Below are 18254 nucleotides of genomic sequence, written 5' to 3' on the forward strand. Positions count from 1 at the left end.
TTATTTTGATGCTTAAATTGCCCCAAATTTGGCCAGTGGGACCTTCTTCATGCTGGCTCCTGTATCCTTTTGACATACCTCCATCATTCTTGGAACACTTCTTTACTCTCTAGTAAAACAAGATGTTCCAGGCTCATCTTGTGTTTTTCCTGTTCCAGCCCTTGTAATCAGCCATTTCTCCATCCAGAAGGCCGTAGTCCTTTTATAAAGGATAGTATTTGAAAACCAAAATCTGGACACTCAGTATATTCATTGCTGCTAAGATGTCATTGCTTCTAGAGCCTCTCATCAGACAAATGTATGTATTATAAATACATAACACATCTTTAACTTTCTATGTATATTAAACAATGATGAGTTCCTATCAGTACTTCCGATTCCAATCTTATACCACAGGGTTTTTTTAGTCTTTTCTTGTTTGTAAATGCCTTCTCCAACAGTGGCTCTCTTTATGCTCAGGATATTTACTTATTTGTTCATTGTAACCAGTCTTTACCATGCCAGCCATCTTCTCTACCTGCCACCTCTAAACACTGCCCTCTTTCAAGCATACCATGTTTCTGGATGGTAGTCTTGGCAGGAACTCTTCTTCAGTGATTTAGCCAGTCAGAATAAATGTCCTATCTTTAAGATGTTGATCAGTTCCCAGCTCTGACTTAACTGTAGTTCATCTAAGAACCAGATTTAAGCAACCCCAAACTATGAGTGGCCTGAATGATATACCCAATTTGGTATTTTTAGGTTTAAAGTGGGAAATGAATAGGAGTGACCTGTGGTCATCTTCACCCTAAAGTAGACAATATGAAGAGCCTTGTTTCTGACTTTCTCCTAGAGAAATGATATTCACATGATTTAGCAACAGATATCTTTAAAAAAAACAATCTTAGATAAAAACACTGTTAGTTTTTACCATGTAGTTACTCTGAATAATGATTGTTTGGATGAATACAACAAATTGAAATTTGGAATTATGAACAACATACCATGGACTGCCAAAAGAACTAATAAATCTGTCTTGGAAGAAATACAGCCAGAATGCTCCTTAGAAGCAAGGATGGTGAGACTGTGTGTCACATGCTTTGGACATGTTGCCAGGAGGGATCAGTCCCTGGAGAAGGACATCATGCTTGGTAAAGTAGAGGGTCAGGGAAAAAAAGGAAGATCGTCAACAAGATGGATTGACACAGTGACTGCAACAGTGGGCTCAAGCATAACAAAGATTGTGAGGATGGCACAGGACTGGGCAGTGTTTCATTCTGTTGTGCATGGGGTTGCTATGAGTTGGAACCAACTTGATGGCACCTAACAACAACAGACTTAACATCTGGTTTGTTTCTATATTTTGTTCTCTGTACACACTTTAGGAAGGCCTGCAAAGGGTAATAAATTTTCACATTGGCTGAGAAGCTCAAAGAGGAGCAGTAGGGAAATGTTTACATACCTTTTCATAAAATTAGAGATGGGCAAGCAGTTAAAACTCTGATATAGAAATTAGAACTTCTGGTTCTTCTGAAGATGGTAAACTAGCATGGAGAAACCATAGAAGAGAAAACCTCTGTTCTAGGACCTAGCAGCAGCAGTGAAACAGGTTATCTTGAACTGGTATGTGGTCCTACAGCCTGAGGCAGAAAAGAGTTTGAGGTGGATTAAATTTGGAGGAGGTCTTTTTTTTTTTTTTTTTTTTTTTTTTTGAGTTTAACTCTTGCCCTCTTCCTTCTTTTGCCTTGGGACAGTCATTACATGCCCCCACTGCAGCAGAAGTGGTAGCAACAGCCCACACTAAGGATAATATCGGTAAAATTCTTCGTGTGATAAGATGCTAGTGAAAACAGCTGAGTAAATGCTATTGAGTGTTTATTCCTCTGCCTTTCCTCTCTCCAAACCACTGGGTGCTGGTGGATTTCAATTTAAGGAGATTACCTGCTTCCAGTGCTAAGAGTTTAAAGGTGAAACTCTAATCTGAGGGGTTTAGACAACTCTAATTTGAGAAGTGGCTACAAAGTGGAGTAATCAACAGGAGTTCTTTGGTTGCTGAGCTGTTTATTTCCTAATCCTTTCTATCCTTGGATTTTTAGGCAACACCTGAGCGTCTCATCATGCATTTAATAGAAGAACATTCCATTGTGGACCCAACTTACATAGAAGACTTCCTATTAACTTATAGGACATTTCTTGAAAGTCCTTTGGATGTTGGGATCAAACTGTTGGAATGGTTTAAAATTGACAGCTTAAGGGATAAGGTTGGTTTTATAAATATAAAGGGCATGAAAGTGATTTTTAAGCTTTAAACTTTTATTCAGAAAACCTTTTGCAGTTGGTAAATTAAATGTTTATTTTTATAACGTAATTCAGTTCATCAGAAAAATGAGTCAGTGTAGATTTATATCTGTGCTTAATTACTTACAGCAAAATAGCATGTTAAAAATGGACATGAGCCTTAATAGGCTAAAACTGAGATAAAGCTATAAATTCAGGAAACATGATCATTATATAAGAAGATTTTAGAGCTTTACCAAAAGATTTGTTTGTTTCTGGAGCTCAGTAAAACATTTAAATGCTGATTAATAGTTTAGAAAGAATATTCACTAAAACAGAGTTTTACAAGAGAGCGTAGATTATTTTTAAGCTTCAAAATAGAAGTATCTTGATTTTTCTGAGTTACATACAGACTTTATAATAATTTGAAAACAATTTTTCAGACGTAATTTATCTCTACTGTGACTTATTTAAGTGAACCTTTGAGTATTTTTTGTTTTCATTAAACATTGAGATCCGTTTTAAGTAGATCTTATTTCATGGTCTATGTTTGTTTATTTAGTGGAAAGACTAGTAATATCTCAGCAAACTGATGGAAGTAAATTATTTTAAGAAAATAAATAAGGCCATAATTGCCTGGTGTTTCTTTCTGAGTTATATTTTAAAGGAAATAAATTAGATGCAGGTGGATTATAGAATTCTGTTACTTTGGAGACTAAAGTATCCAAAACATGCTGACTTTGGTAATGATTTCTTAGCTATGACACCAAAAGCACAAGCAACAAAAGAAAAAAATAGATAAATTTGACTTCATCAAAATTAAAAACTCTGCATCAGAGGATACTGTCAAGAGAGTGAAAAGCAACATGTGAGAGAGTAATGCAAATTGTGTATCTGATAAGGGTTTAGTATCCAGAATATATAAAGAACTCCTAAATCTCAACAGCAAAAAGATGAAAAACCCAATTCAAAAATGGGCAAAGGACTTGAATAGACATGTCTCCAAAGAAAATACACAAATAGCCAACACGCACATTAAAAGATGCTCATTAGGGAAATGCAGATCAAAACCACAGTGAGAAAATAACAAGTGTTGGTAAGAATGTGGAGAAATTGGAAACCTTGTGCATTGCTGGTGGGAATGTAGAACCCTCTGGTTGCTGTAGAAATAGTTCAGCTGTTCCTCAAAAAGTTAAACATTGAATTACTATATGACCCAGCATTTTCATTCCTAGGTATATACCTAAAGACATGGAAAACAGGTGCGCAAACAAATTGTTGCACTAGTGTTCATAGCAGTACTATTCACAGTAGCCAAAAGATGGAAGCAGTCCAAATGTCTGTCAGCTGATAAATTGATAAACAAAATGTGGTATATCCATACAAACAAACCAAAAACCAAACCCATTGCCATCGAGTCAATTCCAACTCATAGCGACCCTATAGGACAGAGTAGAACTGCCCCATAGAGTTTCCAAGGAGCACCTGGTGGATTTGAACTGCCGGCCATTGGGTAAGCAGCCGTAGCCCTTAACCACTATGCCACCATGGTTTCCATATCCATACAATGGAATATTATTCAGCCATTATGCTGTTACATGCTACAACTTGGATGAACCTCAAAAACATCATGCTAAGTGAAAGTAGACAGACACAAAAGGCCACATATTGTATAATTCCATTTATATGAAGTGTCTGCAATAGGCAGAGAGACAGGAAAGCAGATAAGTGGTTGCCTGGAGGTGGAGAGAGGGAGGATTAGCGAGTGACTGCTGAATGAGTTCACAGTTTCCTTTTGGAGTGATGAAAATGTTTTGAAACTAGATAGTGGTGATGGTTGCACAACATTGTGAATGTAGTAAGTGCCACTGAATTGTACACTTTAAAATGGTTACAATGGTGAATTTATGTTATGTATATTTTACCACAATAAAAAATATTTGACTTAAATTACTTAAGATTCTTAGTTAGGCCCATTAGTCAAATCAACTTCTATTTGTTCATTTTTAACTCTTCTGTTAATCTTTGGAGCAAATAAATCGATTCACCACTAACAATATTTGTAATAAAGGAAGTTTCAGATTTATTTTTATCATAATTTTGGTTAAACATATTTTCATCTAGAGAAACGCTTTGATATGGTTGCATGCCCTTAGAAGCTTACATTTTAAGAAACTGAAATAAACATCCTGTGTACTTCTTGCATATTAGAACACAGGCTTGTACTTTCTCATTGAATGCACAGAGTCCTGGCTCTTTCTGTTATTTGTGTACCCAAGCAAGCAAAAACTCAGACTAAACCATGCCTGTATTAGAATGAACCTTTTGCGTACATGGGCTGGGCTAGGGCATTTAGCCGTAAAGCTCAGATTCTCCTCCTTCCCTCCAAGTTTTGAACATGCTTTCGGAATCTACTTTTACAGAAGAAATGCGTCTCATAACCTTATGCTGCTGTCTCCGTGTTTCCACAGGTGACACGAATCGTACTATTATGGGTAAATAATCATTTTAATGATTTTGAAGGTGATCCTGCTATGACTCGATTTCTGGAGGAATTTGAAAAGAATCTGGAAGATACAGTAAGGCTCAAAAGAATTTATTTTCTTCAGCGTTTAGGGCCTCTCTCCAAGAACACCAACTCAGAACAGACTTCATCTTCTCCTGTATCTTGAACCTCTGTTCTGAGAACTTGCAAACCTATATTCTAGAGCTTCGCTCATCCTCTGCCACCCCAACCCAGACAAAAACCTGAAATCGTGCTTTTTCCTGACTCCTGTTTCTGTTTAACAATGTCATTCTATCAGTCATACAGTCTTATTAACCCCGGTGTTGTATGTGGACCCCTCTCACTTTTCCTTGAATTCCCTGGCCAAGATGTCTAGTCAGTTGCTAAAGTCACCTGGGTCACTGATTAGGCATACACATGTTTTCTTATGGTCTTCCTCAAACAGTTCCCCTTAGTCTGCTAGCTGATCTTAATTCTAGTCTCTTATAACCTGCCAGAGTAATGCCTCAGCCATACATTCAGATCCCTTACCTACCTTTTCAGCATTTTTCCTGTGCACCCTAGATTGAAGCCAAACCAGACTATTTTATACTCTGCCAGTTCTACATCTTAGACCAAGCTGTTCTCTCAACCTGTCATTCTGTTCTCCTAATCCTGCTATTTGAAATGGTGTGCAGTCTTCAAGGCATGTTTTACATTTTAAGACTTTTTAGGTCTCCCTTCTGTACGTGATTTCACCTGTTCTTAATATACAGCACCTAAGATAATTCTCTCTAGGTCCTCTTAACTTCCAAAATAACTATTCATGAATCCATTTTATTCTCCTTGCCAGATATAAAACTTTAAGCTGGTACTGGTTGTCTGCTCCAAGCAACTTCAGATTTTAGGAAGTCATTAAATAGCAGTGCAGCATGGTGGTTTAAGAGGACAGCTGTGGAGTGTGATTGTCTGAATTAAGATCTGATCTCTACCACTTACTAGATTTGTGAGCTTGGACAAGTTGCCTAATGTTTTTGTGCTACAGTTGCCTTATTTATACAGTAGAGATAGTAGTCCCTAGTTCATTAGAATTGTTATGACGGTTATAATGAACTAATGAACATAATATAGAACTTGGCACATAGCAAATGCTCAAGAACTATAGTTAGTAGTCATAAAGTATAAGCAGATTAAGTTGAAGGAAGAGAGAAAAATTTACATTTGGTTCCTTTTTCCTTACGCCTAGGTCCTGTAGCCTTCTCAGCAGCACGTCTCCTCTATGCAAAATGGGGAAAATGAACAGGGACGGGGAACTTGATAAAAAGATCATAGTTGTTCACCACCATCATTTTTTTAGTGCCTCCAGTGCTGGCTGTGTAGATATTCAAAGAGCTAATGGGATGTGGACATTGCCTTACAGTCATGGGACTTTTTTCAGTAATCACTCAGTCACTAAGTATGTATTGAATTCTACTTTATGCTCCAAGGTTTTGGATGGATCAAAAGAAGTGTTAAGACTTGGTCCTTGCCCTGAAAAAACTTTAGCTTCTTGTTATGAACCGGAGATATACACCATTTAATAAAAATTGAATAGTCAACTGATACTAGAACCTGGAAGTTAAAACATTTGAGTTTAAGGAAGACCTAAAATAATGAAGTCTTTCTTGGAAGAGGTGGAGGCTTGAATGTGTCTTTGCATATTAGAGAGTATTTGGATAGCGGTTCAGAAGGTTCAAGGTTTTGAATTAAAGTTTTAAAAGACTCTGAACAACCAGGAGATAAGCAAGATAGGAGTAGAGTGTGTGTTAGGAAGGTTTATTAAATAAGAAATTTTTTGTCATCCCTCAGTATGAGATATCATTTGAAATCTTTTCTAACTTGTAATTACCTAGAAGTCTTTAAAAATCATATTACGAGATCTTATTCTTGGCCCAGTTTTATTTTACCCCAGCTTATTTATTCTGTGCTGTTTACATTTTCAAATATAACTCTGATTCTAATAATTTTAGATGCTAAAAAGAGCCTATAGGAATAGATACATACATTTATATACATTTTTACCATTTTCTGCTTACAGAAAATGAATGGTCATCTCCGGTTATTAAATATTGCCTGTGCTGCAAAGGCTAAGTGGAGACAAGTTGTGCTGCAAAAGGCTTCCAGGGATTCCCCTCTGCATTTCAGCCTTAATGGAGGAAGTGAAAAGGGATTTGGTATTTTTGTTGAGGGAGTAGAACCTGGTAGCAAAGCTGCAGATGCAGGATTGAAACGTGGTGATCAGGTAAGTAAATAACCAACTACTTTAGATAAAAAGCCTTCCTGTGTGTAGTAAGTCTTATACACCCTCTCCTCACTTATCGACATGGTTAGGTTCCAAAGATCAGGTCATTATGTGAAATCAATGTTATATGAAAATGCAGGATGACCACATCAGGTCACAAAAGTGGAGGATGATTATATCATTACATGTAATAACTTCCAGATTACATCACTACATAACTGCCAGACCACTGAGAATCATGGCCCAGCCAAGCTGACGCATAACCGTCACAGCCAGTGTTACTCTCACCTCACACCTCGGCATTTGTTACTGCCAGACGTATGACATTAATGCACAAGATGGTCAGTATATTTTTTACTGTTGACTTAAATGCAAAATGTCAGGTAACAAGATAGTTGATAAGTGAGAACTAGGTGTATTTCTGTTTATTTCCATTGATAGGTTTTTGCCAGTAGTCGTGATTGAAAAAAAATAACACCATTTTGCTGAGAGTATGTTATTAGGGTCTGTTCCAAGTTCTTACTAAACTTTGAAATTTATTCGTTTTCCAACAATTAAAAAAAACATGCCTGTCTTCATGTTTTCACAAGGAAAATGTAAACAAGCCAAAGCTTTAAAAAAAGTGAGAAGTCAAGAGGCCTTAAGTTTTATCTTTCCCAATGCATAAGGAAGGCAGTCTCTCCACCTCCGAGCTACAGCAGGATCAGAAATTGTGCTTTATAACCACATCTGTTGTATTGTATATTAGGCATGCACATCTTTCCACCTGATACTCTAATCTGCTATTTCTTCAAGTAAGCATGATCAATTTAAGGAAATATTTTTCTGAGACTCTTTTTAGAAGTAGTATTTGAAAAGAGTTTATTTTAAAAACTTTTATCATATATCCATTACTACTTTGAATGGAAAATTTGATATAGTACAGCCTCAAACACTATGGACTTCTGGGCTTTATCAGCATGACTTTCTTTGAATGCTCCTGTCCATGTCCCGAGGATTAGGAAGCTGTATCAGCTGACAACTTCAGAATATTCCAGAAAGATCAATATGTTGCAGGCTTTAAAGGAAGGGCACTTCAACCCCATAGCACTCTGAGATGTAAGTGGACACAGATTATCATGTGATAGTATCAGCCTAAATAATGTTAATTTGTTAACACAACTACATTCACGGTGCAGAGTGAGCCACATGCGGAACTTGAGAAAGGAGACACTGGGAGGAATTTGGTAGTGATTTATTCTTTCCACGTAGACACTAGGTAACTGTAGATTAGTGTATTACAAAATGTGACCTACTGACAACCTTGTTGAATAGAAAATGGGATTCCCAGGCCCACCCTAGTCCTGTTCATCATATTACTCAGGTTCCTCGGGGATAAAACCTGGGAATCTATACTTTTAACAAAGCTTTCTAGATGATTCTGATACACAATGAAGGGTAGTTTCCCAAATCTAACTGATTGTCAGAATCACTTGGGAAACTTAACTTTTTACCATTTAAAATTTTTTGTTTTGTTCATTCATTCATTTAGAACGTGGCTTTATTTTATTTTTACCTGAACAATACTATCTTTTTTTTTTTTCAAATTATGAGAGCATTCATGTTACAAAAGATTCAGCACTTTAAAGCAGTGGTTCTCATCCGGGGACAGTTTTGCCCCCAAGGGACATTTGGCAATATGTGGAGGTATTTTTGATTGTCATGACTCAGGAATTGCTACTGGCGTCTAACCAAAACCTACTGCATGGAGTGGATTCTGACTCATAGTGACCCCATAGGGTTTCCAAGGCTGTAAATCTTTACGGAAGCAGACTGCCTCATCTCTCTCCTGTGGAGTGGCTGGTGAGTTTGAACTGCTGACCTTTCAGTTAGCAGCTGAGCACTTTAACCACTGTGCCACTACCAGTGAGTAAAGGCCAGGGAAGTTGCTAAACATCCTGCAGTGCACACAGCAACCCCCATGACAAAGAATTTTCTGGCCCAAAATAGGAGGTTAAGAAACTGGGCTTTACCCTACACCTACTCATTCAGAATCTCTAGTAGCTGGGACCAAGGAGCCCTGGTGGCGCAGTGTATAAGTACTCAGCCGCTAACCGAGAGGTTGATGGTTCAAACCTACCAGCTGCTCCGTGGGAGTAAAGTCCTCACGTTCTGCTCCTGTGACGATTTCAGCCTAGAAAACCCTATGAGCAGTTCTACTCTGTCACATTGGGTCACTGTGAGTTGGAATCAGCCCAGTGGCACACAACAACAGGTAGGTAGGAACCTGGAACCAGTATCTTTATTGTTCAAATAGTTTATTGTAAACACACTTAAGAATCTCATTCTTCACAGAAAAACAATGAAATCCCATGATCTCTTCCTAAAACACAAAATTTATCATGCTTTTACTTCCCTTAATCCTCCCAACTATTGTTGAAATGTTGTGAGACCTTTTAGCTCTAGATGATTATTGTCCCTTTTTTGTGTATCTTTTCTTTCCAGAATACTATTGACATTTACATTGTTTCATAAGCTTATTTCTGACAATCATTTAAACATTTACACCTGCCTTACTGATTCATTCAGCCACCTCCGTATCATCTAAGCCTTATCTCTCCATTATTTTGATTCGTTTCACAGTTGGCTGGAGTGCTTACAGTTTTTTTGTTTTTAAGACAAGCAGGTACTGTATTTTTAGATATCTTTTCATGTCTGATAATGTCTTAATGTGTTTTTGTTCAGTGGAGTATAAAATTATTTGATCACAGTGATTTTTCCCTCAGAACTTTGTAGTCAGAGAAAAGTGTCCCATCATCTTAGTGTTGCCCAGAAGTCCAGACCTACCTTTATCTTTCTTTTGTAGGTAACTTTGGTTTTTTTCCCCTCACATTAATGCTTAGGGATTCTTTGCTTCCTGTCTCTGGAGTTCAAAAATTTCACTAAGATATGTTTTTTAAAGTTTCTTTTTATTATTTTTGCATGCTACTACATGTGCCAAAATTCAGTATGTAGACTTCAATCTTTTCAGCTCTGGGAATTTTACTAATATGCTTTTTTTCTTCTTTTCTAAATTTTTTGTTTCTTTTTTTCTCAGTTCTTTTGGAATTTCTATATTGATCCCCTAGGTCTGCTCTATATGCTGTTTTTTTGGTCATCATGTTTATCTCTTAATCCTTTTCCTTAGCATCAGTACATTTTTTAGTAAGCTTCCTGTATGATTCTGAACTATAGCATGTTTAGTTTTGGGAAGCCCTGTTACGAAGGATCAGCAGTGTTCATGTGGAAGAACTCATTTCATTTGTGCTTGTTGCTGTTTGACTTCCTGATTAAATTAGTGATGGGAGGGGGTGGGGGGAAGGTGGGAAAATGATATTAATGTATCTAAACCAGTACCCTTTGCCATCAAGTTGTTTCTGACTCCTAGCAACCCTATAGGACAGAGTAGAACTGCCCCATAGGGCTTCCAAGGCTGTAAATCTTTATGGAAACAGACTGCCACATCTTTCTCCCATGGAGCAGCTGGTAGGTTTGAACTACTGACCTTTCAGTTGGCAGCCGAGCTCTTAACCACTCTGCCACCAGGGCTCCTCTATAATGTATCTAGAGTACCCTTTTAAATGAATTACCTTTCTTTGAAATGAAATAAATTTACATTTAGAATATTTCACTAAAATTTGTACATACACACATAGGCAGTAATTTTTGCGAGCTGATCTGACATGATTAAAATTTTTATTTCATGTATAAACCATCTTACATAAAAAAAAAAAAAAACTTCTTTAATATGACCCCAGAAGAAATGATCATTTAAAAAAATTGTTATAGTAAAGAATTTGGGAACTAACACAATGTAGAGAAAAAAATAAAATCAGCAGTAATCCCGCTTCTTAGAGAGATAACCATTGTTCACATATGGGTGCATTTTATTGAAGTTTCATTGAATTTTTTAACCATTAAACTTTTAAAGTTATAAAAGTAACCAGTACTATTTGTTTTCATTTTTATTTTTCAAATACTTTTCTTTTAAGATAATGGAAGTAAATGGACAAAACTTTGAGAACATTACATTTGTGAAGGCACTTGAAATTTTGAGGAATAATACTCATCTTGCGCTTACTGTAAAGACCAACATTTTTGGTGAGTTTCGTTGTAAAAACTGAGCTTTTTTGTGATAGAAAAGAGAAAAATTATTATAGTGAAAGATGTGATAATAAAATGTAAACATGTTTTTATCTGAGCAATTTGAACCTTTTTAGGATCTTTAGTATTGAGCTATACAATTGCATATTCTAGAGTTTTCATTTTTTATTTGTATTTGATTATTATTTTGATATCTTATTAATAAATAAGTTTTAAAAATACATGTACAGCTACACTCAATCATTTAAGAAATGTCTGTTGAACATTTATTATGTATTCTGCTAGAGGTATGCTGAATGAAACTTAGAAGTCATGATCAGGCTTTTTTTTTCCCCCCTGCTAATGTGCAAATCAGTCAATTTCTAATCTTTAAGCTAATCTCCTGAAATAATAATATGAATGCTGATTAGCTGTTTCATGGAAATAAATGAATTTAGTAAAACACTGAATTAAGTAACCAATATATTACAGATTTCTAATAACAACATACACTACCTTTCTGTGTAAAAATGTTGATTACTGTGCCTATATCATGTTTTGATCATGTTTATACTTAAATAAAGCAAGAGCTAAGCTTTTACTACATCTCTTTATGTTTTTAAACTTTTAGGAAAGTCTTTCTATAATTGTTTCATAGACACCATAGGAATTTCTCTGAGATTTTGAGAAGGGCAACAGTTAAAACAGTGAAACAATTGAAAACTATCAAAGTTTAAGAGTTTTTAACAAGTATGGAAGAAAAAAATTTCTCTAGGTCAGTTTGGTTGCCATTTGAGAAGTAAGAATTGACTTTAAAAGGTATGTCTATGGAAAGGAAGTATAAGTTTTGTTTTTCTTACTTAGGCTTCTCCTTGACTGTACTTAGTCATAATGAAAACCTAAGACACTTGGTATTTTTCCTCTTTTCACATGAGTTCCTTTGACTAAAATGTACATCATGTTAAATCTAGTGAGCCTTTCCTAATGCTATATTACTTTAGCCTAGAATAAGTCAGTAAGCCTTCACAGTTACTGGGTTTCCTGGAATTTGGACTAGTATCTGGAAATGTCAAGTTCTGGATTAAAAAGGATTCAGATTTTGAAAAATATGAAAGCAAAGCTTGCTCTGTCATGTTGGGCAAGATATTTTGTCTCTCTACGCCTCAGTTTCTCCAACTTTATTTCTTAGGATTCTTGTAAGGATTAAATACCTTTAAACCGTTTGTGCCTGCCACATAATATTTACTGACTGGTATCAAATATTATTATATATAAAACATAGATGTAGCATAATGTAGTGGTTAACACATGGATTCTGGGAGACAGAAAAAGTAGGTCTGAGGGATGCAAAGGCAGAGAAGCCATACCATCAGGACCCTTTGAGTGGTAAGAAACAACCGCCCAACAGAACCCTAGAATGAATGTGGCAGAGAGCAGGAGTTAAATGGTGTCAAAAGGGGGGACCCTGTCAGTCATTACCTTCTTCCTTAACCCCAGGTAGAGTGCAGACAGCCAGCATTCACCCCAAGCAAAACACCAAAGAGTATCTCAAAGGAATATTAATGAAGCATTTGTAGAAGTAGTACATTATAGTCTGGGGTGTGATGCCCCACAATAAAGCCCTATTAACTCTGGCCATGGTAACTGGCATTTCCATAAAGCAGAGTTGAGCAATTAGTCATGCTACATGGAACTCCCAGACAGAATGCCTACAAAAAAGAAAGCTGTGACCAGAAGACAGATCTTTTTAGATGATACAGAGCAACCTGCTTGGTCTTTTTATGTTAATTAAAACTGACAACCAGAGATCACCGGCATAAGGGAGCCAGGGTATTTTAGAAGGGGTGAGGGGACCTAATAAGTGAGCTTACAGATTCTGGAAAAATTGTAATTTAGGGAAAAGAAGAAAAAAGATTTTAGAACTCTGAGAGATTTGAAATTCATCCTTTAAAACAAGAACAGGATGTTAGGAAAAAAAGAAACAATCATTAAGAAAGAAGTAGCTGTTAGAGTGACTTAAAATATGGTAGCAAAGACTGAAATATTCAATAGGAGCAGTAGATAATAAAGTTGGGGAAATATCCCAAACTATAGAACAAAAATATAAAATAAATTGAGCACTACTCCTGGAGATCTACCAAAAAAGGGGGGGGGGACATATTAAAGAAATAATAGCAGTTTTGCCATAATAAAATAAAAAGAAATAACAGCAGAAACTATCTCAAAGTGAAAGAAGCATGTGACCCTTCAGATTCAAAGATCCCACTGAATTCTGAGCAAAGCAAATTTAAAACATGTCTGTATCAACTTTCTATTTCTGGTTTTGACTGAAGACAAGTAAAACAGCTAGACCAGGTATAAAAAGTAGCTACTAGCAAGAACTACCTAACATAAAACAGAGAGGAAATTTGACCTCAAAGAGGTGACTTGAGCCCTGTCTACCCTGGGGCATTTACCAGTACAGAAAAGACAACTCCGACACTGAGCGTCTTTCGGCAGTAAACTCCCAGAAAAATGTAAAAAGGTTGGAGTCCTGCAGTTGCTAGGAGCACAATTCCTGATATGTCTAATCTCTTCTCCCCTTTTGTGACTGTACCTCAAAGGGATGTCTCTTTCTTTCCAGGGCCATTTTCCCATCCGTAGAATGTAGCTGAGAGAAGGAGCCACTTGCCAAAAGCCCAGGAGACCCTAGCATAACAACCTTTGAAAGGCTTACTCTGATATGGATGTGGATTGTACTCTAGCCACCTCCTCTACAAACCAAACCAAACCCATTGCCAGCAAGTCGATTCCAGTGGTGTAGTGGTTAAGTGTTCAGCTGCTAACACAAAGGTCAGCAGTTCGAATCCACCAGCTGCTCATTAGAACCCTATGGGGCAGTTTTACTCTGTCCTGTAGGGTCACTATGAGTCTATAGGGTCGCTAAGAGCTACCTCCCCTAGCTACCCAGAAAAATGTCAAGCTTTGGCCATGGCCCTGGACCATGAGCACCCTCAGGTGCCTGGCAAAAGAATATAAAAATCCTCAGTAGAGGATGGTAATAGCAATCTAGGTCTCAAATTATTTCTAAAAATAATTTTTTCAAATACAGAGTCAAGCAAACTGAACATTGGAGCCACAGGCCACACAAGACCAAAAAAAAAAAAGCATTCTCCATAGGATATAAACAGGACTCAGAGCAGTTTTAACTTTTAACAGGCTATCCCTTGTCACGGTGTTCTTTGTATTTGTTTTTGTTTGGGGTTTGCTGAGTTTTTTAATTTGTGCATTGATGTCTTTCATCAGTTTTAGAAATTTCTTGGCCATTTTTGCTTCAAATATTGCATTTGCCCTTTCTCTGTCTCCATTCCATCTGGAAGACCAGTTACTCATATGTTAGACCATTTGTATCTTGTATATTTCTTAGTCTGTCTTATTCTTTCCAATTTTTTTTTCTCTTTGTGCTTCAGTTTGGTATTTGTAATGACCTGTTTTTGAGCAAATTAATCCTGTTTTCTTCTGTAGTTAAACCCATTCAACGAGTTTAATTTTAGATATTTAATCTTTCAGATCTAGAATATCCGTTTGAATCTTTTTTGTAGCCTCCAGTCCTCTGTTATACTTCTCCATCTTTTCATCCATTATCTTTCTTTTCCTCTATTTTCTTTAACATATTTATGATGGTTACTATAAAATCCTGTCTCCTAACTCCAACATTTGGATGATTTTTCTTAATCTACTTTTCTCCTTCATTATCAGTCATATAGACATTGTATCTATGTTTTGTGTGTCTCATAAATTTTTATTGTATACTAGACATTGTGTATAACTTAGAGAATGAAATTAATATTTTTTCTCAAGAGAAGATTTCTCATTTCCTCTGTTTAAGCAGATAGGATAAGGGGAATTGAGCTGGGTCAAGCTGGGTTGCAGAATTATTTAGGCTGTGTCCAGTGATTTCAGGTCGATAGAAAGGCTTGTCATGTTCTTGCTGTAGGCCCCTCCACAGGTGAAACTTTGTCTCCTAAGCACCAAGAGATTGTGGGAAATTTCGCTCTATCTTGTCCTACCCTCTCCCTAGTCCCACCTCAGGCATGGCTTCTGATTCAAAGTCTGGTAGGTTTCTGTCTCCTCTTTTATGTAACTTCTGCTCTTCAGTAATTTTGAACTTAGCTCCTTACCTACCACCCCAAGCAGGTTGAAGCCTAAATCTGTTTTGTATTTATTACAAGCCCCTCCCTGTTGTGCAGCACTGTCTGTTAAGCATCAGAAGACAGTGGGAAATTTCCAGCCAGTCCCCCAGCCTCCTGCATTGTCCTACTAAAAGCAGACGTCCCCTGGAGAAAACCAGCACTGCTTTTGGGCTTCTCTGTATTGCAGTTTTCATGCCAGCCTTCACAGCCGACAAACGTTCTCTTCCCCTAGTAGAGTTCTCTGACTGATCCACACCTCATGTTTAGACTCAGCAAATGCCACCAGAGATGAAAACAGCTTGCAATCTCAGCTCACTCTTCCCTCTCTGGAATTTTAGTTCATTTATTCCTTTTTACAACTTTCTGACATCTTTAAAAATCTCATCCCTCAGATAACTCATTATTAACACATATTTTTAATAAAAATAATACATGCATATATTTTGAAAATGAAAATACTAAAAGATACATGATAGAGCCATATAGGACCTTTCCACATCAGTCTCTACAGACCTTCTTCGTTGTTATATAATTATTGTTGCATAGAATTTCATTGCATTATTACCATAATCTGTTGAGCTAATGTCATATTTGTGTTTACGGTATTTGCTATTAACAGTAGTGTAATAAAAATCCTTTGTAATTATCTTTTATGCCTACATAGATATACCTATAGGACAAATTTCTCAAAATGGAATTACTTTTGACAGATACTGCAAAGTTTTTCTTTCCAAAAGTTGTGTGAGGCTCCATGTTGGGTATAATCAACTTTTTAATTATTTATTTACATTTCTTTAATTATGAATGAGGTCTTTTGTATAAACTGTCTTTTAATTTCATTTGCCCATTTTAATACTCAGTTATTCATCTTTTATTGATTTGTTTGAGCACTTTATAAATAAAAGAAAGTAACTTTTTGTTTTAAGGGTTGCAAATATTTTTTCCCAAGTTGTCTTTTGACTTTTCTTGTTTTTTTATACATATACACACACGAATATGTATGTGTGTACATACATACATATACATATGTGTAAAGAGAAATTTTTAATCTTTATGTAGTCAAATTTATTAAGCTTTTGTGGATTCTTGGGTACCTTCGTTTCTGATTCTTGTATTATATCTGATATTGCCATTAAAAAAAAAAAAAAACTATTGCCGTCGAGTCGATTCCAACTCATAGAGACCCTATAGACCCTATAGGACAGAGTAGAACTGCCCCATAGGTTTCCAAGGAGTGACTGGTGGATTTGAACTGCCAGCCTTTTGGGTTGCAGCCATAGCTCTTAACCACTGTGTCACCAGGTCTCCAATATTGCCATTAATGGTGTTGTAATTACAGTTGTTCACCATCCTTTAAATTTTGTCCTTAACTAGTTTTTCAACAGTCATTTTTCTTCTGTATCTAAAAAAATCACATGCTCACAAATTTTGAATTATGTACACAAGTCTAGTGAAGATACAAACTATTATGTAAACTATTGAATCACCTTACACTGCAATCAGGGAGATCTTCTGTCCCCAACCCTTCAAAGATTTCCTTTTGGTCTTAAGAGAAGATTCAAAAACCTTACCATAGTATCATCTGACCTTTTCACTCACCACACTGTATTTTGTTCTCTGCAGTCTAGCCATCTTCCTTCTACCACCAGGACTTTGAACTTGAGATTCCCTATACCTGGAATCATTCCTCCTTCCCTTGTCTTTCCCTAGTCAAAATCTACTCATCTTTCTGATCTCTTCTTAAAAGGTGATTTACTTGAAGAAGATCTCCCCTTTCCTACCATCTAAATTAGTTCCTCTGGTTATATTCTCTCTACCATGTATCTTAGACAGACTAAGTTCTCCAAATGATGAATCTGCAAACATCTAATGTAGTGCCTGGCATCATATATTCATGTTGTTATTATTGTTAGTTGCTGTTGAGTCTATTCCAACTCATGGAGACACGATATGTTGCACAATAAGACTGCTGTATAGGATTTTCAAGGCAGTGACCTTTTGGAAGCAGATCACCAGGCCTTTTTCTGAGGTGCAAGTGCTTAACTGTTTGTACCATCCTAGTTTGGTAATACTTTCTAAATGAAGATCTTGATTTTAGCTCCAAAAATTATTTCAGTCTTTACCATGTGCTTTAAAATAAAGTGAAATTATAAAATAGAAAATGAAAGAAATTTAGCAGGATATCTTTGAAAGGCAACCCCTAAGGATCCCCAGTATTTTGAAGGCAAAAAAATAATGCGCTTTTCACAAGCTTGCAATGGATTTGGTAATATAGTGTCATCCTTCTGGTTAAAGCCCTCTAAATGAGACAGATTTTACAGCTGAATACCAAACTATTTTCGTTGTACTAGCTCAGTTCTTAAGGGTTTTTCCATTTGAATCTTTCTCATAAATTTTTTGATGTTGTGGGAAACCATTGCTTTCTTTCATCCCCAAAACAACAGAGAAGATCACAATTTTATGTGGGTGAGTTTTCAGTGGGTACATTTATACAAGTACAGTTTTTCTTCTAAAAAGGTGCAAAGTATACTGCTGAGAGCTATACCTAATAATAAGCTGAGTGTTTGGCTTTACAGCTCATGTGGCTGAAAACCTTTAAAATCTGTTCTCAAGAATATGCAACTACCACTTCTCTTTTGCTCAGACTCCCCCAGGTGCCATAACTTTCCAAGAAACTTATCTTCTGCTTTAGCATATGTATTCTTAGTGGGTTTTTTCCCCTAGAAGTCTATCTGTATTATTTAAGAACACATTTAAAACAACAATAAAAAAAACTTCTTTACGTGACATTACTTAATGAAAAGTAGGTGATACAGATTTTCCTAACTGGAAAATGAGACACTAGTACTTTCTAGATACATAGCCTTATACAGATTTATCCTTCTTTCTCCTGATCCCAGGGATATCTAGTCCCTCTCACAAGGTGAAATAAGGTCTAGGCAAAGAGATTGCTCGACAT

The 18254-nt window shown here is 36.4% G+C and overlaps 1 protein-coding gene across 9 annotated transcripts in view; it reads left to right on the forward strand.

Annotated features, from left to right (window-relative positions):
- RAPGEF6 (Rap guanine nucleotide exchange factor 6) overlaps positions 1-18254 on the forward strand; it is a 266914-nt gene that overhangs the window by 173771 nt on the left and 74889 nt on the right. For 8 of the 9 annotated variants that reach the window (XM_004384759.2, XM_023739016.1, XM_023739009.1 and 5 more), the window contains 4 exons: positions 2076-2240; positions 4728-4835; positions 6819-7022; positions 11033-11141. In XM_004384759.2, the coding sequence (XP_004384816.1) occupies positions 2076-2240; positions 4728-4835; positions 6819-7022; positions 11033-11141 (586 nt within the window). The remainder of the gene's footprint in view (positions 1-2075; positions 2241-4727; positions 4836-6818; positions 7023-11032; positions 11142-18254) is intronic. The other variant, XM_023739011.1, reaches the window with a different exon arrangement.

The sequence above is a fragment of the Trichechus manatus genome, unplaced genomic scaffold (assembly GCF_000243295.1).
Source record: "Trichechus manatus latirostris isolate Lorelei unplaced genomic scaffold, TriManLat1.0 scaffold00127, whole genome shotgun sequence".
Lineage (NCBI taxonomy): Eukaryota > Metazoa > Chordata > Mammalia > Sirenia > Trichechidae > Trichechus > Trichechus manatus.